The sequence below is a fragment of the Saccostrea cucullata genome, unplaced genomic scaffold (genome assembly GCF_032062105.1).
Source record: "Saccostrea cucullata isolate Sc308-1 unplaced genomic scaffold, CSIRO_AGI_Scuc_v1 ctg1734, whole genome shotgun sequence".
Taxonomy (NCBI): Eukaryota; Metazoa; Mollusca; class Bivalvia; order Ostreida; family Ostreidae; genus Saccostrea; species Saccostrea cuccullata.
In genome coordinates this window covers 117,399-145,232 of record NW_026924759.1, presented here as the reverse complement: position 1 = coordinate 145,232, position 27,834 = coordinate 117,399, and the positions used below count along the sequence as shown (strand labels likewise).

At 34.8% G+C, this 27,834-nt stretch overlaps 3 protein-coding genes across 3 annotated transcripts; 2 read left to right on the top strand and 1 right to left on the bottom strand.

The window, feature by feature from the left end:
* Positions 1 to 51: 51 nt before the first annotated feature.
* Positions 52 to 4,216, top strand: LOC134267260 (uncharacterized). The gene is made up of 3 exons (XM_062749480.1): positions 52 to 171; positions 2,681 to 2,812; positions 3,234 to 4,216. The coding sequence occupies exons 1-3, from the start codon at positions 117 to 119 to the stop codon at positions 3,503 to 3,505; spliced, it is 459 nt and encodes a 152-aa protein (XP_062605464.1). The 5' UTR covers positions 52 to 116; the 3' UTR covers positions 3,506 to 4,216.
* A 9,496-nt stretch (positions 4,217 to 13,712) lies between these two features.
* On the top strand, positions 13,713 to 22,514 carry LOC134267258 (uncharacterized). The gene is made up of 12 exons (XM_062749478.1): positions 13,713 to 14,026; positions 15,147 to 15,294; positions 15,556 to 15,600; positions 18,377 to 18,534; positions 19,076 to 19,193; positions 19,288 to 19,386; positions 19,663 to 19,756; positions 20,737 to 20,817; positions 21,068 to 21,153; positions 21,377 to 21,596; positions 21,869 to 22,008; positions 22,113 to 22,514. Exons 1-12 carry the CDS (start codon positions 13,798 to 13,800, stop codon positions 22,435 to 22,437), a joined length of 1,743 nt encoding a protein of 580 aa, XP_062605462.1. The 5' UTR covers positions 13,713 to 13,797; the 3' UTR covers positions 22,438 to 22,514.
* Positions 22,515 to 22,526: 12 nt separating this feature from the next.
* LOC134267259 (uncharacterized) lies at positions 22,527 to 25,967 on the bottom strand. The gene is made up of 2 exons (XM_062749479.1): positions 25,899 to 25,967; positions 22,527 to 22,973 (listed from the first exon to the last, which is right to left on the bottom strand). The coding sequence occupies exons 1-2, from the start codon at positions 25,924 to 25,926 to the stop codon at positions 22,600 to 22,602; spliced, it is 402 nt and encodes a 133-aa protein (XP_062605463.1). The 5' UTR covers positions 25,927 to 25,967; the 3' UTR covers positions 22,527 to 22,599.
* Positions 25,968 to 27,834: the final 1,867 nt, after the last annotated feature.

The window sequence follows — 27,834 nt, the reverse complement described above, 5'->3', positions numbered from 1 at the left end:
TAGGGGGATTCTCTCTCTCTCTCGTACGACTTATCTAGTAAATGACTCACCTATGTGGCGTAATTTCCGGTGTTGTTTGAACTATGCGAAGTAGGAAGCGATCTTAGAAAAATAAGATGAAAAATAACATAATTTTATCTTTATTTGTTCTCATCTCTCTGTATCACTCATGTAAGTATTGCCAGCGTTATTTTCCCTGCATATATTCTTTAAATTCTTCAAAAATCATCAAATTACAAAGGAAATAAGGAAGTGAGCTTGCTGTTGATTTGAACAAATTAGAAAAGGTAAACAGGTCCAGTACCAGTGGCGGATTTAAGGGGGGGCGCACCCGGCGCGCGCCCCCCTAAAATTGTCAAAATTAACGTAGATCACAATTTCGTATAGGAAATGTAAATATGTATACTCGGTAGACCTCATTTTTACCCTACAAAATCTCTAGAATCCAGGGGCCCGTTTTACAAAAGAACTTACGACTAAGACCAAAAACTTCAGATGATCATAAAATTTTTAAAAATCAGTAATTCTCTTTGAAATTGTTTGTGTAAAAGTATCTTACCACATTCCTTTTAAACAGTTTAAAATAATTTTTGATAAAATGTTAATTAAAAAGTTATATGAAGAATTAAATTTGGTCTTAAGTCGCAAGTTCTTTTGTAAAACGGGCCCCTGGAGCTTCCGGGGGCTTCGCCCCCTGGACCCCCACTAGAGCTTTGCCCTGGACCCACTGGGGGCCTCAAGGCGGCCCCAGACCCCTTGCCTACTTTTGGCGCCCCCTCTAACTTCAAATCCTGGATCCGCGCCTGAGTACAATCAGTACGTTGGTAGAATTGCCTACCCTAGCTTTATTTACCTACCTCAGGTAGCGTTATTTAGCTATTTCAATCCAAATTTTCCAAATTTGCTTTTCATTTAATAAAATCAAAAAGTCGCAATTAACAGGTCCAGGAAAATCACTATATTTAGCTATATAGCTTAATTTACCTGTAAAATATAGCTTTATTTAGCTATTTTAGAATAAGTTTCCGTTTTATCAAAAGCAGACAAAAAGTCGCATGAAAATTATAGCTGTTAATTCAACAGGTCATTGAACCCCCGTTTGGTGGTCAATCGCCCATATCGGCGTCTTTATTACCTACCAAATGGGAGAGAAAAATCGTTTTGTTCAGTTCTCTGGAATGACGTGAAATGGCGCATAATTTCAACTCACGGGGAATAAAATATAGATATTTATCTATGCTCTGAACGAAAAAAATCAGAATTTTAACGCAGACTTTTTTGCGCAGTGTCGTTCAAATATTGGATAAAATCGTCACCTGTGTGAACAAGTGTAACTTTTCTGTGTTTTAACTTAAAAAGAAAAATTCCCTCCATCTTGGGGATAGTTGCACCTATCAATCGTGTTTATCACTTCATATTTTTTGTCATCCGGGCAACAAATCAATTATCTAAACCAATTAAAAATTACTATCTTTTCTGAACTTGGGTCAAAAGACAGATTTAACTACGGAGACCCATTAGTGTTAATTTTCAAAAAGTAAAATAAGAGGAAGGGTAAGAATTCGCTTTTATTTCATTTATTTCGTATGCAATGGCTTTTTTCTTTATAAAAATAGGATATGCAGTGAATTCATTATAAAATAATGGCTCGAAAACAATAATCTTGGAATAAAAACAAGAATAATTGCAACTGTCACTTTGTAAATTTTTTATTCAAAAATATTTCATAAATATAGTAGATACGTCATAGATATGCATACTAAACCACAAAGGGTCGCACAGAAATCGTAACTTCATCCTAAAAGAAAATAGAGAATAAATGTTACATTCAAATGTAGAAAAAATGAATATTATAGCAATAAGTGCCCACCATATGAATTAGATACAAGGAGCTTGTGTTTAACGGGATTTTATACAGGTTTATATAGACGCAGATCGAAAGACTAAAACCTCTTGTCTAAATATATTTTTTACTGAACTATACACAACAAAATAATTTTTCATATTATTTGAACAAATAGTTCATAGTTTGGCCGTCACAAACAGCTGTGGGTTTCGTTTTTACGAAGTTCCACAGAAATTACACATGGAAAATTGAATAAATTGTATTAAATTTGTGAGGAATTTGTTAATTAAAATTCTCCAATGCCTAATAAATGCGCTTTTGCTTTATTTTAATAAAAATTGGATTTGAATAAAAAAGACCACCATTTGGTAGGTAAAAAAGACGCGGATGTGGGCAATTGACCACCAAACGGGGGTTAAATGACCATTTGGCAGTGTGTGCCCAACCTGTTCAAGAAAGAAGTCAGATTTAGTAGGTAAATAAAGCTACTTTAGATAGGTAAGTAAAGCTATGTAGGTAAATCAAGCTACCTAGCTAAATCTAGTTGATTGTACTAGACCTGGAAGAAGTGTTGCCAATGAATTATTTCATTATCCCAAAATGTTGATGATTATTCCCATAATATAAAGGTGTAGAGTAAGCTGTAATATTCACGTAAATAAGTTTACATAGTCTGATATGAATCAGGTCAAGCACAACATGCTGAACACAGGCACTTATTTTATACAATACTGTTTTTATTTTTCAGGCACCGCTATTATGTGTCACCGCTGTGTAAGTGCTATGGGTGGATGTATACCATGTATTTACTCTACCCCTGTCTTTATTTTTCAGGCACCGCTATTATGTGTCACCGCTGTGTCAGTGCTATGGGCGGATGTGGAGATGATCTGGATTGGAGAATGTTTCCATGGCGAGACTGTGGAGATTCTGAGTTCTGTGTCAAAATCATCAAAAAAGTCGGAAGTGAGTTTTATTTGAGAGAGTAAATAGTGTGAATTCATTAATGAAACAATGTAAAACATTGAAAGTGATGTATAAAATGTGATAAAAAGAAATTAGAATCTCCCATGATTTGTGGTTATCTGGCTAAGGCTTGGAGATAAAAATAGCACAACTTGTTCAATGATAAAAGTCATATCCAACCACAAACCATGGGAACCATTATTTAATCTTCATGTTATTATGCAAGAACCTTAGCTCACAAAATATTTTTTTTTTTAAGATTAATAACAATATAAATATACAACAATAACAAGAATTCATGAAAATTTTGTTTTACTTGTAAATAACATATATCTTTCTTATGGAAGTAAGGTGTCAGGAAATTTTGTTGATCTACAGTAACATTATGCAAACCAGTATCTTCAACACATAATATTTTCAGGTGAGCATAACATAGTCAGGGATTGTGAGAGTAGCTTGATGAGATCAACAAATCATCGCCTGAAGATGCCTAATTTGCGTCGCCATGGTTATTGTTTGCCGGCCAGGAAGAACGACGCCAGTAACCCTATGGACACCGAGGACGAGAAAGTGATGTACTGCTTCTGTAATGACTGGAACGGGTGTAATTCGGCCCCAGGGATGTCCCCCAGAATCCCATTCCTCTCCGTCATATCCGCCCTCATCTCTTTCACCATCCTCAAAGTGCTGTGATTGTCATCCAGATTCTAAACAGTTTACACCACTCTCAAAATTAATAATTGCTTCAAAATCTTTAATGAGATCCGAATAGATTTCTCAAATTTTGATTTTAAATGAAGAATGTGTACAAAAATTGTTGTGCCATATTACATGTGTACTTCCGATTTTTTGAGTTTCTGAGACATTTCTCTATCCATTTGATTTATAGTATCAGTTGGTACCTCCCCATCTTTTAAATTGTTTGATACTGTATGAAACAGGTGTGGATATTACATATTTTATACCAATCAGTATATTCGTTATACATTGTAATAATCATGTATGTATGTGGTTACTGTAATTAGTATGTCATTTTATATATGCAGCAATTGTCACACATATTTGTATAGACATGTCTTGTATATTTTTTTAATCTCATTTTGTACATAATAATGCATCACAATTGATTAACACCATAAAACATATGTATGTGATATACTAGATTTTTACTGTGAAGAATACTTTTGTATAGCAACATTTATTATAACTGTAGATACATATCAGATTGTGAATTTATTGCATTGTTTTTAATGTCTTACTGCAATAGTTGTTGGTCTCCATCGGGTTACTAGATACATGTATAACTGACTTGGTACATTATTGGTATCAGGCTCATACATATCAACAAGTTTGTGTATCTTTGTAGGAGTAATCTGCCCTTGTTGGAGACAGTGTATAAATTAACTCCATCTTAGGTTGTAATTCAAAAGAGACAAAATATTTTTTATTTAACTTTTTTTTTTACTAACAAATGAATAAGGTTGTGATACTAGTAAATACATTCCACATTTAAAATTGAGAAAAAATTATTTTCTTTTGTATTCAGGGCAAATTCCACAAGTCCTCTTTTTAAAGTTTATCTTTATGTTGCATTTGAATAAATCATGGTATTTTGAAAAACAGAATAGGCATAGAGTGTCTTACATATATAATTATGCTTTTCCAGTACATTGTACATGTGTATGTAGAATTTAGAAACAGGTTCATTTTAACGGCATTTCAATTAATGATTTCTATGATTTAAAACAATGAACTGTCAGAAGTAGGACTTGATCAATCTGGTTAATTTTATACCTATATACATATCAGAAATTTGTACCCTGCTTTCTTTGCAAAAATGTTTTTGCAACAATTATATACACCAATTTTGTTGGAAAATTCTTTATTCTGGAAATAAATTTATTTCTAATTGCTTGTTTTTATATTTAAAAGAAGAATGTTATTTATCTTCTAAATTATATTAAGCTTTAATTGAATAGAACATATTTTAACTTTTTGCGTATTTTTAACCATGAATGAATATGCAAAATAGTCTGCAAATAATAATGAATGAATGCAGACGTTTGAATAGAACAGCCTCCTAAAAAAAGTATTTCTGGGAGCTTCAGTGGAAGGGACAGAAAGTGTTAGAATCTTCAAAGTTCCCACTTAGCCAACATTTTGAAAAATCCTATTCCCACATAGCCAACATTTCGATTTTTACTCCTGAGTGATTAACAGGCTATAGTCTGTTTTCTGGTATGCATATATATTAATTACCTGAGAATTATTTCCTTTGGGAAATAAAAACAGTGTTAAAATATACCAGCCATAGTTAAAATTTGAGTCAAAATAAATATAAAATTAAAGAAAAAAAATTAATGTTCAATAATTTTTTTATGTAAAAAAGTAGCAAAATTTAAGCAGAGAAAAAATTAATTCAAAAAAATAATTAATTTAAATTTATAAATAGAATATTAATATCATTTAAGTATAAAAAAAAAAAAAATAGAAACAAATATATTTTTTTTGACCACACAACATATTTTTGTTAGAAAATAAATAAAAACAATTAAGGGCTGCATTTCATTTTTAGTAATTATCAACTTTTCATTTCTGACATTTTTTAGTTTTCATTTCCAACATTTTTTTGTTTTCAATTCCGACATTTTTCAGATATTACCCTAAGTAACCAATTTGAAGACTTTACCTATGAAAAATTGAAAGGAATACAAATAAACCAGAGAAAAAACTCGATTAGAGTACATCAAGTGTTTTTGGCATAAATTTGGTGCTGTCACTTACGTTTATTTTAGTGCACATTAAAGGCCGGTATACACGATGAGATTTGTAGTATAATACAAGTATTATAATACTTTTGTATTATAATACTTTCTTTTACACACGCTAATACATATCTTATAAGATTGTAAATAAACTATTATTCCCACGTGTTTTCTCCTGCCATATTTCTCTCTCTGTCAAAATAATAAAAACTATAATAATAAGCTCTGCTTCTAGATCTTTTTTTGTGGTAGGTACAGCTTGACATATTCCACAAGTCCTCTACCCTTTCCCATAAAACCACGAGTTTTTCGATATCTTTACTCGAAAAGTCGGCCATTATTATTTACCATGTGCTTTACTTAGTAATGATATAAATAGGAAGACCCCCAATGTGAGTACATTTGATTGGTTGAAAGTGAAAGGTGAGTTAAGACTTGTATTAGGAAATAGAGCATTGCTCTATTCTTAATACAGTTTTATAAGATTCGAAAAATCTTATGATACACTGTATTAAGAGTGTATACACAGTAAGATTTTGTATTATAATACAAATCTTATAATACAAATCTTACCGTGTATACCGGCCATTAAATGAGGTGAAGAAGTTGTATGTTCATTGAACTCTCTTATCTAGACTTAGTGCTACATGTATGCATATATGTACATTTATAATAAAAGAATTTTTAAAATATATTTTTGATCAATATTTTGCAATAAATACTTTTAAAATTTCACTTTCACTGACTAGTAAAACATTAAATTCCCGCACAGGTAAATTCCGGAAATGAAAACAAAAATATGTCGGAAATGAAATGAAAAAATGTCGGAAATGAAATTAAAAAAATGTCGGAAATGCTATGCAGATTTCCGGAAATGAAATGCAGCGCAATTAAGACACTCTGAAGAAACAATTATGTATAATCATTAAAAATGGTTGTGTTTATACTAGTAAAAGTGCTTGTATATAACATTACCGATACACAAGTTAAGTATATAATTATTTTATAAATGATTATAATTGAATGTTTTTTTTAAAGAATCTAAGCTAGATAAGCATAGTTAATATCAATAATTTACAGAATCAAAAGCTTGCAAATTTTGAGATCTTAATTGTTTTCTGGACTTTCCATTGAAAAAAATCACTATCAAAAAAAAGAAAGAAAGAAGGAAGAAGAAGAAAATGGCTAATCTTCAGGTGCAAGTCAACTTTCTCGAGAACGGCAGAGGAGGATTCTATCTTCTTCATGGTGGATACAAGTATTCCGTGAGGACAACACGTAACGACCGAACATATTGGAGATGCGTAGACCGACAGTGTCCAGCTACAGTTGTGACAGTGAACAACATCCTTGTCTTTTGGTCGGCCTCACAATCATGAAGGGGACTTCATTGGCTTGGCAGCAGAATCCTTTGTCAACAAAGTGAAGAAGAGATGCAGAGACGAAGCGGCTCCCATACCATCCATATATGTTGAAGAGTTAGGAGCACTCCGAAATGCCGACTGTGATGACACTGTGATAGACATGATTAGAAAGATCCCCACCTTTCAATCCTGCAAGTCTGTGTTGTACCGGAGTCGAATGAAAATGATGCCCAAACTGCCTACCACACAAGAAGAAATCGACATCCAGGATCCCTGGACACAGACCTTAGCTCGTGAGAGATTCCTTTTGTGTGATGATGGAGATGAAGCAGGGAACAGAAACATTGTGTTTGCCACTGATGACAATCTTCAGAGACTTTGTGCTGCTACAACTGTGTTTAGTGATGAGATTTTCTACTCCTGTACATCTCTATTCACTCAGCTATACACTCTGCATGCAGAAGTTGATGGGACAGTTTTCCCTCTTGTGTTTGCCTTGCTCCTCAACAAGACTGAAGCAACTTACAGACGTCTTCTTTCCCTGTTGAAAACCGCAGTCAACGAACGCCACTCCGTGCTAACACCTGAACACTGATTGACTTTGAAGTGGCAGCCCGAAATGCAGTGAAAGAGAACTTTCCCAACACGACCATCCGGGGATGCTTTTTCCACTACACACAGTGTATTTGGAGGAAAGTGCAAAACTGTGGACTGACAACAGAGTTCAACGAGAATGAGGACTTCCATAGACTAGTGAGAAGAGCCGCCGTCCTGCCTCTTGTTCCAGCTCCCCGTGTTGAGGATGTGTGGTTCCAAGCCTTAGAGGACCATGATGACAACACCGACGCTGTGAAGCGATTCAAGAACTACGTGACCGAGACCTGGGTTGAAGGGCATATGGACATCTCAAACCATTTTGATCACGACGGACATCGAACCACCAACGCAGTTGAGGGATGGCACCACAAGTTCAATAGAATGTGCAGACGTGCCCATCCAAATATCTTTGTATTCATCGAGATGCTCCAAAAAGAACAGGCGGCAAATGAGGCAAAGATCATCCAGATTACAGCAGGAGGAGTCTTGCGTCCCAAAAAGAGGAAATACCGCCAGCTGGATTCACGTCTCCAGCGTCTCAAGGACAGACTGCGTCAAGGACAAATGGACATAGTGGCCTATGCTGATGCTGCTTCACATCTCATTCATTTCGAGTGACAGTGGAAGTGATTGTGGTGAAATAATGTAGAAACTAGTATTTCATTCATGTGACGTTGATTGTGAATCCATTGTTTGTTTTATTTATGTCTTATTTATTGCTGTGAGATGTGAAAAAAAAAACTCATAATAAAATATTATTACTTTTCACAAGCGTTTTTCTTGAAGGTTATATTTGAAATATAGTAGTAAACATGGTAAATGTATCTCTAAAAAAAAAAAAAAAATTTAAAATTAGTTTTCATAATTATATTTCCAGGATGAAAACAGTAATTCTTGAAGTTTATATTTGAAGTATAGTATATGCATTTATCTCTAAAAAAAAAATAAATTAAATTAGTTTTCATATTTATATTTCCAGATGAAAAAATTTAATGTAATCATTTATTATTATAGGTTTAGATCAATATTCAGGTATAATTAAATATAATTCTTTAGAGAAAGAGAATTTCTTATTCATTTTATATTTGAAATAGGAAGACATCTAAAACAGTTTTAAAAATAATGAAATTTTTTTTAAAAAAAATCATAGTTTTAAAATTAAAAAAAAAAATTTAATATTTTTATATGAACAATTTAATATTTATGAGAAAACAATTATTATTTTAATAAGAATTATTTACTATTTATTCAGCATATAGCTAAAACAGACTATAGCCTACCTGTAATTTATTTCTTTTGTTCTCCACCTGCACCCCATTCCCACTTAGCCAACACCGACTTACCTGTGTTTTACCTGTATTTTTTCAAAATGTTGGATAAGTGGGAAGACACCAAAGGCAGTCATGCACATAAATCTGGTGAATTGCCAATATTTGACAAAAAATAACATATTAGTTTAGTAAGTGCTGGGTTACAAAGAAGATGGGCGGATAAGGCGGGCAGAATGCCTATAGCGTCAGATATTAAGAATCACATTTGATAAGTAAATTGAGTATTTAAATTTACATCTCATCATTGAATTTTATGAAATTATGAGAAAAAAAAAATTTTCTGAGAAAAAATAAATCTCTTTAAAAAATTTCATTCATAAAAATATTCCTTGGTATTCGTGGGATTCGAACCCCCAGCAATAAAATACCGATGAATCAGACTGCTTTGATACTAACGCGCTAACCACTATGCTACATGGCTCATATGTTGTAGTGGCATTTAAATCATGTTTGTGATATGACCCTTGACTTTATGGACTTGAAGTATTTCTCTGAAAGATGCGAATGTTTTGTTATAAAAGTGTATTTTTAAGGTATAGTGGGTCTTCCCTCCATTTTTTTGTAAACCAAAAAATATGTATTTTATCGCAAACTTTTAGATTATCTTTCAAAAAGATGGAGCGAAGACCCACTCACATTAAAAAAAATTGATAAAGTATGAAAAAATGATCGTTTTTGTTCTTTTAAGTCTGTGTATGCTTTTTCATGGGCAAATATTTTCAGTTTTTGTGAGATTTTTGCAAATTACAGAGAATTTACATTAAGTATACTTTAATATGAGATGAAATATGACATAAAATTTGGATATAATTGAGATAAAAAATTTTCACTTCTTATCTGTCGCGCTATAGGCATTCTGCCCGCCTTATACGCCCATCTTCTTTATAATCACAATGTCAGTGTCCTTATTGCATGATTATTTCATCAGTAGATTAATTATATCTTTGGAGGAGAGTTTTGAACCCAGGACGGAGGAAGGCATGAAAGAAGTACATTTGTATTTATTACCTATCTACTTTTAGGTGTTTTGAATTTAGGCAGCTTTATAGGTTTATAGTGTGCCAAGAGAGCCTTGGACCACAACATTCACCTGAATCACTCAACACACTGATCTTCATCAGTAGATTTCCTTATATATTCTTATGTGAAACTTTGTTCTTTTGTGGCTTTTGTCAATGGGATTATAAAAAAAACTTAACTTTCGGCTCAGGTGAGCTAAAATTTATAAGGTATGTTCTATTCTTTGCATGATACTGGTATATGAGGATATGGTTGCAATTTGATCCCCTTATTAAATTGGGAAGATTTATCTTGCTTCCAAAGTCAGTTATCCCCCCCCTCTCTCTCTGAGCAAAGACATGGACAGTTTTTTCAAAATTCTTTTAATTACAACATTAGTAACACGACTAAATTGTTTACACCGTTATCAACGTTTGCACATAATATATGTGTTTTAAGTTTTAACCGACATACTACGTACAAGCAATAGCCAATAAACGGTATTCTTAAAAGTGATTAGATAGACAAGTGATGTCATCTTAATATCTTTTTTTTTTTTAACATACATTGTCTAGGTACAGGCATTGTCAGATAATAATGACACATTCACATTATTCTAGCCTACGATGTGACTGGACTACTAGGGCGTGCTACACCCGAACGATCCGTGTCCGGAAAATCTATCCCATATAGTTGTTCGTTCAGTAAATCTGAGGCTCTTTTGTTCATTTTCAACTGCTTCCTAAGTTTTTTCAACTCTTGTTCAACTCTCATGTCCTTTTCCAAGCAAACTTTTACCCTATGTTCACTTTTGAGAGACTTTCTTGTGGCTTTGTTTCTTGAGCTTCTTTTACAAGTGTTTTGAGAAAAGTTCTGTATGATAGAATTTACGTTGGTGAAGCCTTTATTAACGATTTTAGACTTGAGGGCAAGGCGAATGATATCTATCGGCACGTCTGAGCGATATCTGTATTCCTTCTTTGGAAGCTCGGTGGGCATGCGCACATGATGATACAGCGGTTTGACATCAACTTTATCTCCAAACATACAGATTGGAAGTTCCATCTTCTGATGAAAAGTTTTTGCAATCGTGTTTGTAACTGAGGATTCTTTCGATTCCTTTTCTGGGAAATGTTTATCCTTTGTATCATTTTCGATGGCATCGCCTGTTACCTTTGCAGTTGTACCATCGTCTGGATTATTTTCGATATTTCGCGGCGATTTCTGCAGAAGGTCCAGTAGATACTCTTTACGACCGCTGCTGGGTTCAGAATCAGACAATATATCGAGGACAGATAGGTCAAGAGGTGGTACTTTTATCGGACCCACATCCTTATGACACCAGTTTAATAATTGTTTATTTTTTCTTGCCTCTTTAACAGGCAGAGGCTTCAGAATGTCTTTTACTGGAGAAATAAAGTTCTTTGGCTCTGGCTCTTTTCCGCTGTCTATGGCGACTTTACTTAGAGCGCCAGACCTGATGCTGTCACACCAGTGTGATCTTGGGTCACCAACAGCATTTTTCATGACAGCGGTGCACCTCAAAGGAGGCAGTTTGGGTTGTGTTGGTCTCTTTTTCTCAGTGACAGAGGTAGAAATTATCGGTAGAGTAATGAGATGTGACCGAGCAGTATGTCCATACAGATCTTCTCCCAGATCCAGTGATGTTGTATCTTCTTCGTTGGAATTCCCTGGTACTGTTTCGAGTTCTAGCCCGACTTCACATTCTGTTTTGGGTATGGATTTAAATTTGGAGTAAGCTGACTCGTACAGATGAGGTAACCTATGATTCCCCTGAACACGATAGTAACACTCCTGGCTTCCGTCCATGCTTTTGGGATCAAACCAAACCTTCCTGTTCGTTTTCTTCACTACCTGGTTGTTTCCGGAAACCTTTTGTTGGATTTTTTGCTCATGAGACTTGAAATCAGGAAACCACCCACAAAAATCATCCCCGCCTATTCCAGAAATGCGTTGCAGTGTGTCATTTGGTATAGGTGGAAGCTCTACCAACACGTCTCTAATATCTTGAGTTAACGAGCTTTTGTGCACAGACATCACCGCATCATTTTCCTTTTGAATGCCTACACACCTTTCTTGCTTGAATTTTTGCTTTAAGTATTTTGGATCTGGCAACTGTTCATTCTGTCCAAATGCGCAAGCACTGCTCTCCACTCTGTTACCGTTTTCTTCTCTTATTACTGTGTTTTCTCCCCATCGCATTTGCTTGGCGTTTGTTGACTTATTGCGTTGGTTACTGGAATTTGAACATTTTGGCGAATTTCTTGGAATTAGGTTCATTTTTACACAGACTGAGTTAGCTCTTAATTTTCTGGTTATATCAGACTGGTTTTTTAGCGAGTTCGGATTTCCCTCTGTGTTTTTCAGCGAGTTCAGATTTCCCTCTCTGTTTGTCAACTCCTTAGAACCGACCGGACTGTTAGGTCTTGGTACACTATCTATAGTGTCCAGACTGTCTGACTGAGCTACCATACACTCATTCTTTTTACATTTATTGCATATTATAGGGCTTTTGTACAATGGATTTGTAGGCACTCGGATAGATGGAAGTGACTCAGGTTCATCGATACGTCCCAAGCATCTTGATTGTATATCCTCGGCCAGGAAAGTTGCGTCCAGTGCCTTCAAGAGACTTAAAATGTCCTCGAATTTACCCCTTTTTAAACTGGTGCCATTTGAACTACCTTCAGAGCGTGATGCGGCTGTTTTCTCCGTGGATCGTACAGGAGCAGGACTAGCGGACGAACAAACAGACATTTCTTTTCCACGACATTCATCTTCTGGAGTGTTTCGGACTTTTTTGAACTCCTCTGGTTTCTCGATGGTGTGTTTTTGCTGTGGCAGTTTTCCCGATATTTCTTCCAGTGCGTTGTTTATTTTCCTTACAGCAGCGAATGTTTCCGTCAACTTTTCATTAAGTTGCTGGGTTTCCTTGTATTTTTCTTTTAAACTGTGATCCAGCGACATCGCAAATGAAGTGTATGAACTCAAAACCATAAATTCTATCCTAATTTGGCATTACAGTAGATATATTTCATGTTTTGGGAGGCTACATTGTCGTGGAAAAGTAACTCTAAGTAGCGTCTTAATGTATTGTTACGTCACATCTCACTCTACTTATTGTTACGTCACACTCCATTTTAATTATTGTGACGTCAGATGTCCGCCACAGTTACATTTCAATCTGCCTATTGTTAGGTCACAATGCATAGTGTTACGTCACATTTCATTCTAACGAGTTTGACGTCAAGTGTCTGTCACGAAATCTAGACTATGTGATAAAAACTACATTGCCAAATATATACGTGTAAATAAATTTGGATTTATATCACTTATGAAGAAGACGTCAGAGTAACTTAGCGTCACAACGCATGTGTGAAGATATTTCTGCAATCTAAAGAAAAAAAGGGATGTCCAGCATACCACTGGCATTCTCTGATTCTCTGCAAGCTCTTCACGATTTTGTCGGACGCATGATAATGGGATTTTTAAAAAGTATTAGGTATTAGATATTAGGCCTAATTCTTCTAAATTGAATCAATGATTGCTTGGTCTCCATATGACCGGATACATACCGGTATGCATGTAGGAATGACACGTTTCAAACTGGGTTTTATGCAGGAGTTTTGTATTTAAAATAATCTGATTATTTCCTAAATTATAACAAAACCAGTCGTTTAGCTGTATTTAATGATATTTCAATGGACTTAAATAGATGGTAAAGACGACAATTTTGAAAGGTAACCTGATCAAGAAAATTAATTCGAGCACACCTGAACGAAAAAGAATCGATCTACGGAGAATCATTGTACGACTGCGCAATGTAATCTCGTGCAAGCTCTGACCTGTGTCAATAAAGAGATTTTACTATGCTTTAGAAGGAATGAACACTAAATATCGGGAACAAAATGTTGTTTGTGTTTTTGTGGATTTTCTGGTTATCTCCTGTCCTTGCCCAGTTAGAATGGGAGCTCGTCACCAACGAAAGTAGCGTGTCTCCTCCGGGAAGAAGGGACCATGCGATGGGATTTGTTACGATGGGCAATTCGAGTTACCTGATTTTGTTTGCTGGACGATCGCACTCGAATCAACCCATGTATGATACGTGGATTCTTGAAATGCAAGATAATACAATAGGTAAGAAATAATAAATTTGAATTTCAGTTTTGCAATGATGACTTTTTAAGTTTAACAGAAAACTAGAGCACCAAATTCAATGTATACAGGCAGGTCTGACAATGACCTTTCTTCAGAAGAAGAGGGAAGGCTCATCTTCAGAAAGGGCCACAAATTCAGATGGAGGCTGAGAAGCTGCAGATCTGAAGCGTTATGGTTTTATATATTTGTCTTTGACCAAAACGTTACAGATCCATAATGCAAAAAAGGTGCAATTTACGGCGCAATATGTTTTGCGCATTTTTGGGGAGAATTTCTTCACTTTCCAGCATCGATCAATTAACTACCTTTCACTCCCTAATTTTAGGAACATTATTTAACTAATCTGTATATTGTATCAACCTCCCAACCCTTTATATTCGTCTCTACAAGTGATAAACTAGCTTGATTAAAATTATTTGTTAGATTGCTGAAATTTCACTTCAAGCGAGGTTATTGCCCGTAGAGACAACTACATGTATAAATGGTTGGGAGGTGGATAAAATATACATATTGGCTACAGAATGTGTCTAGAATTAGGGAGTGAAAGGTAGTTGATTGACAAATGCTAGAAAGTGAAGAAATTCTCCCCAAAGGTGCGCAAAAAATATTGCGCCGTAAATTGCACCCTTTTTGCATTATGGGATCTGTAGCGTTATGGTCAAAGACAAATATATAAAACCATAACGCTACAGATCTGCAGCTAGAGGCTAAGCTGTATCAATTAGTCGTGGCGAGCAAAAAGAAAAATTATTTTTATTTACTAAATAATAGCTGATTATTTTTCCCCGATAAAGCTGACATTTGTCAAACCCCTTTTCTCAAGAAAGCAAATATCTTAAGTGTTCTGATTCCCAACAAAAATAATATCCTATTTTTGACTGAGTTGCACAAGGACTAAAACATTCAATTTTACCACTCATGCTTATGAGTGGTAACTCATATTGTCGAAGTAGCGTCTCCAAACATTGGTTCATCTTTCTTTTCCTTTTTTCTATTGTACATTTTGTACGTTTTCTATACCGAGCAACATTCCAGGGAGAAACATTTCATGGCTATTTTCTAAGGATTTCTTTAAAGATTCTGCATGTCTTTATTCAAGTACGAATATGGAGAAATGTTACCAAGAGCACGCATCCCCCTGCTAGATTCAGTATGGTGTATGGATCAGGCGATGGCTATTTTTATATTGCCACCGGCGAGGGAGTAAATCGACAGTATTTCAATGATATTTGGAAATTTGACACTAGGTATGTTATAACATGCAATAGTAATGGTAAATGTTCCTGTATATATATGTTATTTGGTTTGAGTGCATATAAAGGCGATATACAGTTAAAACTGCCACAGTGACACACTGTATTAAGCGACTCACTGTCAAATGTGACCGTAAAAATCCCCCCCCATCACAATAACATTATCATACCATGATGCTATTTATGTTTAAAACTTCAAGTTCCTTTGCTTAATATTAAGTTTCTGCACTTTAATATATTTTTTTATACTTTCAGAACAGAAGAGTGGACAGAATTGGGTGGGACAGCGATGCACAAAGGGTATACATGTACTGATGATACACCTTATAATGAACCGATAAATCCATACATAAACATGTAAAATATGTACCGGTATGTAATACACATATGTAACGTTATATAATATATATGTACCGGTATGTAATATATATGGACCGGTATGTAATATATATGTACCGGTATGTAATTGTATATGTACCGGTATGTAATGTATATGTACCGTTATTTACGAGGGCTGATCGGAAAGCATTGAGACATTCTGATTATTTTTCTTTCCCGATCATAACAAGGAGCACACGGCGGGTATGACCGGTCGGCAGGGCATGCTCACTCCTCCATGGCACCTGATCACATCTCTGATGTTTTGGAGGTCCGTATTAGCTCTGCTCCTATTTTGTATTGTTTTATGGCCGGATTTTTTACTCTTGAATACTGTTCATTATCTTCATATATTTCTTTCTAACCAAGGTACATGGTGGTATGTTGGTGAGAATTGGCATAAACATTTAACAATCACCAACAACATATAAAAGTTAGAAATCTTTTTAATTTTTTTTTAATTGACCTATCAATGTTTTGTTATTTTGTACCCAGAGCAGTCGCGAAATCGGGTTTGGGAATTCTGTAGCTATAAAGTGCCAAGTCCTGTTTACACAGAGTTTATTTCATCCTCGCATAGACCTAAATTGAGGTCTATGATCCTCGCAATGCCAGGGCCCCTGAGTCAATACGTCGCCGTGGGCGGTAATATGTTGATTCAGGAGCCCTGGCATTGTGAGGATGAGTATATTTGAAAATGTATAAAAGCATACTCATTATACTTCGATCAATTATATATGGACTTTATTGAACAAAGATTGAAAAATTTTAGGTGAGAAATACGAATACTAGTATTATGAAGATTTCTCAGACCTGATCAACAAAACAGTCAACGTGTCTAGAGCTAAGTTTATCGTCCATTTTAACATTTTTGAGGCAAAAGTTTTGCCAAAGTGAATGCTCGATAATTTGACAAACATCAGTTTTTTAAGGGTCAAATTAAAGTCACCATTCCGAGAGTTTGGGCCAAAAATGTATATCAGACTGTAAGAGATATATTTCATGGATATTGAAGTTTGGCTTGCACTAACTCACGGTTTTTTAAAATGGGGTTTAGAATGGAGAGCATATTGACCTCTTTGGTTTCTAGAATGTCATCATTTGATGACAAAAACAAGATGTGTTTCTGAAGCACTGTTGTCCCCGTATGGCAGCTCAAGGCCAAGGTTAAAGGTCGTAACCTCACGACCTGGCCTGGATTTCTTTTAACCTTGTCATATTGTCTGAGTGGTTGATTCTAAGGCCATTTTATTCCCTTGTGTATTTCTTGTGACATTATCATAATTTCAACTCACGACCTTGGATTTTGACCTTGGATCTTGACCTTGAGATGTCAGACGGGGGCTTCAAAAATACATCTTGATTATTGTTAAAATTCTGCTGAGCTTACAAAAATTAATCTCTTCTTCCTTGATGAGAGCAAAAGTTTCGATAATTCCAAACAACCCTGTTAAACACCCAATTTTATGTTAACACCCCCAAAATCTACCTGATTCAAGATCAATAATTTACCGCCTGTCAATCATAAAAAAAAACAATAGCTTCTGATTTGATTGACAGGTCAGCTACCTGTGCTTCTTGATGATCTGAGTTTGCCATGTTTTGAAAACAATTACCTGGTCACGCGTCAAACTCTTTCATGTACCCGCATAGTATACACACGGGTTAGAAAACTCCAATATGTTTGAATTTATTTCAAAAATAATTGAAAGTAGATTATTAAAACATTGACATTATAAAATATTTCTTTTCTATCTTCACTGCTGTTTGTTACTTGTAAGTGTAATATCGTCCTCGTTATAACTGTAGAAAAAAGACCGCGGCCACAGAAACCGGCTCTATTTGCCTAATTGGAAGTCCGACGATTTAAAATATTTTTCAAGAAATAGGATATAAGAAAAATATTCAGCACTAATAAACGGCATAGCATAGTTTTAAAAAGATGTTTTATTTTGTACTATGGCTACAATCCGCACGTATTGTACAGAAATTGATGCCAGAATTAATGCTCGATTTCCTCGCGTCTGTATATATACGTAATGAAAATGTGAAGATAATAAATAGTGATCGATTCTGAAAAGAAATCTTTCTAAATATAAAATTTTGTTAACACACGAAGAATAAAAAATATGGAATATTTTGGACAACATTGTTGGCCAGGGAAAAAAATATTCCGATCGCGGTAAATGCATGTTCACATGCACGACGGATAGGTCGATTAATATTTTTTTTTATTTCATATTCAGACCTTTTTAACCAAGTGATTTCTTTTATTGAAGATTAAAAAAGATAAATATTATAGATTTGTAAGTTTTACTCGTGATTTTTTCTTTTATGTAAGGAAAACATTTTCTAAAACGATAAACATGTATCTTATTATTTTTTTTTCTTCAATACATTACCATGATTACGATGAATGCGTTAAGTTTACAAATAAATTTCATATTAAAATAATTATTTTACGTAGTTTCACTCAAAACCAGACACAATGTTGACCCTGATTACCAAAGACAGACTTCCTGTGTAATGCTACGTATACACAGATTTTGACATCTTGGGTATTGGGAGTCTCCAGGTAAATAACACCACTGTTACTTCGACCACTCCCCCTCCTCAGGTAACCGTACGGTAAAAAAATTGGGTCTTTAAGTGCCTTAGTTCAGCTAAGACATCTGATCCACCGAGACTTAAATTTTAGGTTAAATGTGACGGATGTGTTCCACCCCCAGCCTCGATATGGAGCTGCAGGAGGTATATTCCCTGGAGGATCCAAGTTTTTTGTTCATCAGGGATTTTCGGATACCAGACACTTTGACACTCTCGTTTTTGACGTCAACACAATGGAATGGAATATTGGTAGATAACCATGCATGCTTCAGAAATTGTTCCTCATTTTTAAAACGATTATTTAAACCAATAATTTCATTTTCACGAACTCTTGCAGATAAAACACATCATTTTCAGTTTTCCATGATATTAATCGCTGAGTAAAACATTGTGAACTCTTGTCTTTCAACCTTCTGCTACTTGCCGGCAAAAATATTCGCGACCTTTTATCCTCGAATAATTTTAGCGCGAACCATATTTCTATGATTGTGTTATAATTCTTACGCTCTCTATGCAAGGATAGTTCCTACATTCTTTATATAATATTGGTCTTATACTCTTCGTTTCTCAGATACTATAGTAACTGTAAGGATAATTTTTACAGACTATATTTTACAGTAAAAGTTTAAAGATATTCATGTAAATTCTACATCCTTTATTTTACAGTTGACTGTAAGGATAAGTTTTACTGTCTTTATTTTACAGCTAAGTTTTAAGATAATCCCTGCATTCTTCATTTTACAGTTGACTGTAAGGATAATTTTCACTGTCAAGTTTCTTTATTTCACAGTTGACTGTAAGGCAGGCCAGTGTAATCCCTACACCCCTTATTATCCCCACGCCAGATGTCTACACGCAGGGACAATTCTAGATCCTAACAAACTGGTCATCTTTGGTGGCTGTTTATCGTATGTTAAATTATTTTACAAAGAATACTATGTTGTTGTTGTTTTCTTTTCTGTATGTATTTATTGTAACCCCTTATAATTTTTGTATATTTAGCGGAGGGGGGACGGGAGGGGAATGTCCGTCAGGAGACACCTGGATACTTGATTCCCAGACGCTGACCTGGACAGAGTACGCCAGTTGTCCAGTACCAAGGTCAGAGATAGGTCATTATACTTACTGTCATGAAGACTAAATTTTGATTTGTACATACAGTTTTTCATGCATTGCGATGTTAAAGTTAAAACACCAGTCATAACACAGGAGTTGATGTGTCTATAAACTCTATATCAATACATATGTTATTCGTTTTCCCACAGGCAATGCTACATGTCCTCTGTCGGTAGAGCTTCGGTCTCCTCAAAGCCTTTTAATATTCTTTGTAATTATATATTATATAAATTATAAGTATATTTTACACTATTTATGTAGACTTTATGGGAGCATGGCTATGTTACCCTCCTGGAGTGGTCAGAGTAGGGTGCTACTGTACGGAGGAATGGAAGACGCACCCCAAGTTATACAGGTATATCTGCCTCAAATACAGGTATAATTAAACTTTAACACACCTCAAATTATACAGGTACATGTGTAATCAAAACGTTCTGAAAGTTTGATAGGGGCGCTGCATTTCATTTCCGGAAATATGCATATCATTTCCGACATTTTTTAATTTCATTTCCGACATTTTTTGTTTTCATTTCCGACATTTTTTGTTTTCATTTCCGACATTATTTTGTTTTCATTTCCGGAATTTACCTGTGCGGCAATGCAATGTTTTTTAAGTAAGTAAAAATGGAATTTTAAAAAAGTATTTTTCCAAAATATTGATAAGAATTAAAATAAAAACATCTTCACATATATGCATATGTACATCTAGCGCTAAGTATAGGTAAAAGAGTTCAATGAGCATAAAACTTTTTGACCACATTTAATGTGCACTAAATTAAATGTCAGTGATGTCCAAGTCATTGATAGATTTACAAAACTCAGATATTGGATTTCAATGATTTATTTATGATTTTTCATCATTAAATTTTTCATAAATAAGGTCTTCAAATCTATTACTAGAAGTACTACATATGTATTTGAAAAATGTCGGAAATGAAAACAAAAAAATGTCGGAAATGAAAAGTTGATAATTACAAAAAATTCCGGAAATGAAATGCAGCCGGTAAGGCTTATTAACTTTTTAAATTTATATCATTATATTCTAAAATACATGGATTTGTAGACTAATAAGGGCATTTATACAAGTGTTTTCCTTATGTTTTTTCTTCTTTCTATTAAGTGCAAAATGAACAAATTCCTGTGTACTGGAAATAAAAAAAATCTTGGATAAGAACAGGTGCTTCCAGGAGGAACAATACCATGCATGGGAGGGGACTCGTATATATGCCCCCCCCCTTCCGACATCATGCAGGATTGAATGCTCTTTTAAATTAGATTGCAAGTTTGATACATGTATATATGAATAGAGGATATACCGAAATATTTTTTTTTCAGACAACCAGATCGCCACCTGATTTGGTAGGGTTGTTTGATCCGTTAACAAGAACGTGGTCTCTACACAAGACAAGCTCCAAGGTATAAGCCATATAGTTGTACTAAGTATAGATAAAAATTTAATTCAATTGGTTGTGTATAAGGTAGATTTCTGTGATTGATCTCAGGAACTTGGAAAACCTCAAAACATGTATACATTGCTATCATATTTACATCAGGCTACTACATTAATATCCTTATAATCAGAGAAACATGATGGCTTAAAGAGTTTATCTCTCTGTCTGGAAAAATATGTGGGTACTTAAAAAGAATATTCTTAATCAATATCCAGCATTCCTTTCCTGTGTCAAGAGCATCGGTTGCCATGGTGACAGGACACGACGGAATCTTTTTGTTTGGAGGATATGACCTTGATAGGTAATTCATTTTAAATAGTTCTGAATACATGTATTACCAAAAAGTTATACATGTTTATTTACTGAAATAGAAATCCTGATTCCAAATCAAATTTGCTCACACTTCATTGATTTACATGAAAAAATCTTAAAACTTGTGTAGATAGGAATCTATCTTAAAAGTTAGTTTTGACGATCAACGGAAGAAAACAAAGCGAGCACTGTTCTGTTGTCTATATTTTTAGTGGATCTTTGTTGGGAGATCTGTGGTTGCTACGTGGCGACGCCTACAATGCCCAGAACACGGATACAGTCGGCTGCTCCGGTTCCTTCACTAACTTCATTCTGGCCCACGGATGTCTAATGGTGATAGGGTGGGGGATATTTACCGTGTGGGGAGCCTTTATTGCTAGATACGCCAAATCATCAGGAAAGACCTGGTTTTATCTACACGTTATTTTACAAGTATGTTAAAAACTTTAACCTACTACTGTAAGAAAGAAATCGACATATGCATCAATCGCCACTAAAAAGTACAGTAGCACCTCATTAATTCGGACACTTGATTATCCGGACTCAAGATTGTTGGAGCATACTTGTTTCAGATACACAATGTGTTGTTGTTCCCAACAAATTTTGTCAGGAGTGTGAAACATCTGGATTATTGGCGTCTGCATTAACGAGTTCACGGTTTGACTGTAAACATGGTATCTTGTTTATCCTTTGTTTTGTTTTAGGTTACAGGTCAGCTGTGTAGCATAGCCGGATTCATCATGGCGGTGTTCTCTGTCCAGTTTCAACACTTTGGATTCGCTCATGGAATCATTGGCCTAGTGGTAGTGATACTGGGCATTCTTCAGCCAATCAATGCCGTATTGTAAGTTACTAATTATAACCCGAAGATATACATGTAGGATGAACATATTTGTTGTATATAATTTTTACTAAAGATATTTTATGCCTTTGATATTTTACTTTCAGTCGTCCCCTACGTCCGAAACCTTACTGTAGGAAATCATTCCGCCGCATTTTATGGGAATTTGTGCACCATTTTGGTGGAACGTCGGCCATTTTAATGGCTCTAGCTAACATATCTCTGGGTGTGTTCGTGGCGAATACTCGCTCAGTGGCATGGGTTGTCTGGTTTGTTTACTTAAGTATCGTTGTTGCTGTAATCTTTGTATCTCACGTCGCCCAGGAATGTCTAGAAAATAGGAGAAAGCCAAAGCAATTCTTTGAACTCGTCCGGGGATCAGATCAAAGCATTCATAACTACAAACCAAAAATGGCGGAAGGAAATGTGTAATAATGCATGCATATCTTTATTTACATGTTTGTTGGTTATTGTAATAAATAGAGCAATATAAACAGAATACTTTTTTTGTTTTTATCATTTTGTTTTTGTTGCTGAAGGTGCTCTACATTAAATGTTAACTAAAGCATTGGAAGAACCAGTTGAATTTCGTTATTATAATGCATTAATGGTGGTAGTATTACGAAGAACAAATGTGTCGGATGTGTTTGAGTGTCCATGTGACAAGGTGTCAAGCATTTTGTGGAGTATCTTTCCCAGTTGCCCCCGATCTTCCTCTCCTCGAATGATTCGGACCCCCAGGAGGAACACGAGACACGTGATCGTCACAAGGAGGATGGCTACGGCGAACAGGAGGGCGCGCGACTTTTGAGATGGTCCCTTGGAGAGAAGACGAGATAGGGTGACTGTGGACAAAAAACTGGCTCGTTCAGTAGAAACGGAAGAAGATGGTGTTCTTTTCTGATTTATAGAAGTTACGGTGTCATCTTGGAGTGACGTATCGCCTTTTCTACACGTAAAGAACATGTCTGACAAAAGAACACAAATCAAGATATAAGATAAATGCTCACATAAGTAGTATAAAATTTTTGATGTTTTGGCTATAATACTTTTGTTGATTCAAAAGCTATATTTCTTTTGAAAGACCTTCATCGAGTACCCAAAAAATTTTTACCTCTTGACCTTGACCATGGAGTTTGACCCATGTTTGCAAAAAAAATACCAAACTTAAACCTTAGCCATAACTTTAGAACAGTTTATACTAGTGCTTCATACTTCAAAAGTTTATTCATTGTGGCCTTTCAATGTTTAAATATTTTTGACCTTTTGACCATGACCTTAGAATTTGTCCCATTTTTAAACTTGAAACTTGGTAATAACTTTTGAACAGATAGATATAGGGATTTCACATTTAACATATGTATTCTTTCGGATATCAACAATTTTGATCTTTTGATTTTGTACTGCAGGGGCCTGGAGCATCAGTGTTTAACAAACATATGTTGTTGTAGCATATTCAAACCCCCCCCCCTCATTTGAATAGTTTCGCATTTATTTCTCCCTTTTCACATATTTCACCTAAGTTGTCATTCACTATAAAGGTCTGCCCCATTGTGCAGAGTCGAGACTTACTGTCTGTCTAGGAAAGAAAATCATGAGAGATAACACACTTGATAATTCTTACTTTTCTAAAGCTTGGGTTGCTTTTTAAGGATATCGTCTTGGGTACATTAAAATTGGCAGTGCATTGTGTTATATGACCTTGAAAAGGACTAAATGAATTTTGTGCAGTAAGTCAGTTGCATTAACAGATCCGATAAGTAACGCTCATTAATATGCTTGGGCCTGTGAATCATTTGAATGATATTTTTAGTAAAATTGTAGAGATATATACTTTGACCTCAGACATATACTGGTACATGTTACAGATGTCTGAGAGGGGCCATGACTGGTACACTTCTGAATTACAAATACATGTGTCCGGCCCGGAAACTCCGATGATGTACCAATGAATCTGACTCATGGATACTTGTAGGTTTTATAATCAACACTTGTAGTACATCTTGTCCGAAACAATAAATTAATATGATCTTGTTAAGTACATGTATTTTGTAAAATACATATTTCCATCGCTTATATTGCATGATGAATGCCATTCATATTAAATTAAATTCAAAACCAGAGAAACTTGTTGAAAGAATAGTTTTGTCCCAAAACAGTACTAGTACGAATTTTAATCATAGAAACAATGGACTTAAGTTTTAATTATCAATCTGAAAATTAATATTAAATTTCAACAAATCTTACCTGCGTGTATAGGTGTAGATCGAAATGATGATTCTAACCAATAAATTATTGTAGTTATTTCATTTGCTAAATTCGGATACGCTTTGATGTTTACTTTTATTTGATATTTCAATAATGAAAACAACCCCTATTTAATTATCGCAAAAATGCAAAGCAAAACAAAAACAAGATTATGAACGTACGATTTTTAAAAAAAAAAAAATGATTCCTAACATAATGTGAGATCCCTGTCATATAAATATAACTGACCAGTTTTTTAAACCCCAATTTTAAGTTAACTCCCCTAAAAACCTAAGTCAAGATCGACTTCCTACTTCGTACTTAACGACTTTTGTTCATTTCTTCTGATAAAACCTTTCCATTATACAATATTTTTACCGTAGCCTTGGAGTTTGACCAAATGAAAAAATAAACACAAATTTTCGAATAGTTGAGGCTAGGGCGTTTATATTTCACATGATTATTTCTTTGTGCACGTCTAGACTTTTCAGTGCGTGCAAACTATTTGTCCCTTTCGTTCTAAGTTTGGTCCACTTTTATAACATTTTTTTAACCTTGGACATATCTTTTAAATGGTTGTTGTTAGGGCGTTCCTATTTTACTGATGTATTTCTTGCGACAATACTTTTAGAGGTACCAATAATTATGACCCTCTGACCTTGACCTTGGAGTTTGCCGTACATGTGAAAAAAACTTCGCCATGACTTTTGAATGGTTGATGCATTTTACACAGGTGAATTCCTTGTGACAAAACCTTCTTTGGGTACCAAGATGATTTTGTTTTGACCTTGACCCTGGAGTTTGACTTCCATTTAGAAACTTTGTGCGAGGGACTTCAGTTTTTTTTTCCACGCCAGTGAATTATGAAATCTCAGTACCAAACGTTCAAAAATTATGGCTAAAGTAATTTTTTTTTCTCAAATGTAGTTCAAACTCAAAAGTCAAGATTAAAGGGTAGAAATTGTTGGTATCTACGGAAATTATTTCGCGGATGTTTATTGCCATGCAGGGTTCGAACCCAAGGGACACCACACCACGTTTTATAATAACATAATAATTAATGCTGATTTTTATTCTCATTTTTTTTTTTTTTTGAAATAATATTTTCATAATTTTTTATTTATGAAATTTTGATTTCTAAATATCAAATTCACAAACTGAATGTGATCTTTTTAAATATAAAGCTTTAGGCATTCTGAACGCCTTGTTCGCCCATATTCTTTGAAAAAAGTAGGAGCACAATAATGGTAGCAAAGACAATGCATTTCTTCTTTGATCTGAACTGACACTAAAGGGAAAAAATATTTATAGTCTATAATTTGTTAAATTCTTTGTGATTCAAAGAATCTGTATGTATGCAAACTTTTTAGAATTGATTTAATATCAATAACAATTTCTGGTGATTTAAAGTTTAAAAGGATGGTGATACGTGAATCTGTCGTTTGTACGTTTGATTGGTTGAAAATAAAGAAAAGTCGACGTCAGCTACGACCTGTATTAAGAATAATGTTCAGCATTGCTCTGCTCTCAATACAGTTTAATTCAATTTCATAACAGTTTCTAATCTCTAGGGGTACACTCTGTATTAAAGGGCGTACACACGGTAAGAATCTGTATCAACACTGAGTTATTAATACAAATCTTACCGTGTTCACTGGCCTTAAAGCAGGACATCCATTAACCAGACATTTATTTTATCAGAGACAAAAATAACAAATTGTTTATGTTTCTTTTGTAAGTTCATTGACCTTTTAACGTTTCCAGAGTAAATATATGTGAAAAGTTTGTTAGAGTTATGCCCCTTTATCGCAGACTTCCCGGGTCACTGCCGGGTCAGATCTGGTCAAGGTCAGAAGGGGTACATGTTGAAAGGTAAATGAACTAATAAGAGTAGAACGACCTTGCCGTAGTGGATATATATATATATACTGTATTAAATGAAATATAATACCTAAAACTTGCGGAAAAAAATTTATCGGCGTACGTATAATTCAAGGATTTCACATTGGATGATGGAATACAGATTCTGATCTGCATGTAACTTAGTTAGAATGATCTAACTGTGTCTCGGTACAAACCGGGTCTGTAAGACAATTTCATTTTAACGATAGAACGTTCTATCTACTTGTAACTCTCTGGTAAAGATACAGAACACTTTAGCTAAATATAAACACACCTATGCTATTTCGGCCCGTTCGACAATTAAGAAAAAATCGAGGTATAGAGGGAATTGATTCTAAATAGAATTATCTAATGCAAATATGTACTGTCAACATGGTCAATGCAGCCTTCACTTCTACGTTAGTATCTTAATTCAATCATGTTTTATCACTAAACAAACAAACAAGTTTGGATTCACTCCACCCACAAGATATGTCTGAGTTTGGCCTTGACCTTGGATTAGGATCTTGACACGACTTGATAACAATACACATGTACTTCTTGTTGAATCCTTTCGGAGCCTTGGCCCAGGACAAGTTGTGACAAAAAGGGAATCATTGTTTTGCTCTAAATATTTACCCACTCTGCTTCCGTTTAGCGTTTATTCTTTTTTTTTTTTGGGGGGGGGGGGACTTAAACACCAAATATCACTAAACATGCTAAAATACGATGCAAAATACATTTTAACGGACAAAATTTTATTAACGCAAGAAACATGCATCTTTATACATATTGCTTATACTAGTAATTGATACACACCAATGTATTGTTAGGTTGTGGGTTTTCGACACATTATAGCACAATGATTACATTTAATAATGAGAAATTTTATGCCCTCACTATTAAAGTTGAGGTGTAAAAAAATAGACATTTTTTATCTTGACCTTCCCTTTGACCTTGACCTCACTTATCTTAGTGTTCATCTCAATTTCAAAGAAACTTTTCAAGATTTTTAATCCAACTTTCTTTTGACCTTGAGATATCTTTCTTAAATGATTGATGATCTCAATTGGTTCAAAGAATCTTGATATTTTTATCATACCTTTACACTTATATACATATTGATCAGAACTCTTCAACTGCATCAGCCCTTTTGACCTTAACCTTTCATTTGATCTTGACCTTCTTTAAATACTAATAAACTTTATTTCAAAAAATTGATTTAAGATATTTTGATGAAACTTCATATGTTGATACATATTGGTAACAGAGTTTTCATGTTTAGCTAAAAGTCAAAGAAAGTTCTACTATTCAAGATATTTTTACAAAACTTAATCCTCATATATTCATAAAAAATCCATTGTCATCAACATTTCAATGATGAAGCAAGACATACTACATTACCCTTTTTCGACTATACTGCAACAAAAAGTTGGGGGGAGGGGAGTCCCCCCAATAATTGATTGATTGTATGTTGTTTAATGTCCCTCTCAAGTTTTTCACTTATATGGTGACGCCACTACTTGCCGGTGGAGAGCTACAAATTTTGTCCTATGCTCGGCACTTAGGGCCATTGTGCAGTGAGGGATCTTTTTTGTGCCAGCACCTACAGTGACACGGGACCTTGGTTTCTATGGTTTAATCTGAAGGACCGGTCTCCATGTCCACAGTGGGACTCAAACCGGTGACGTAAGGATCACC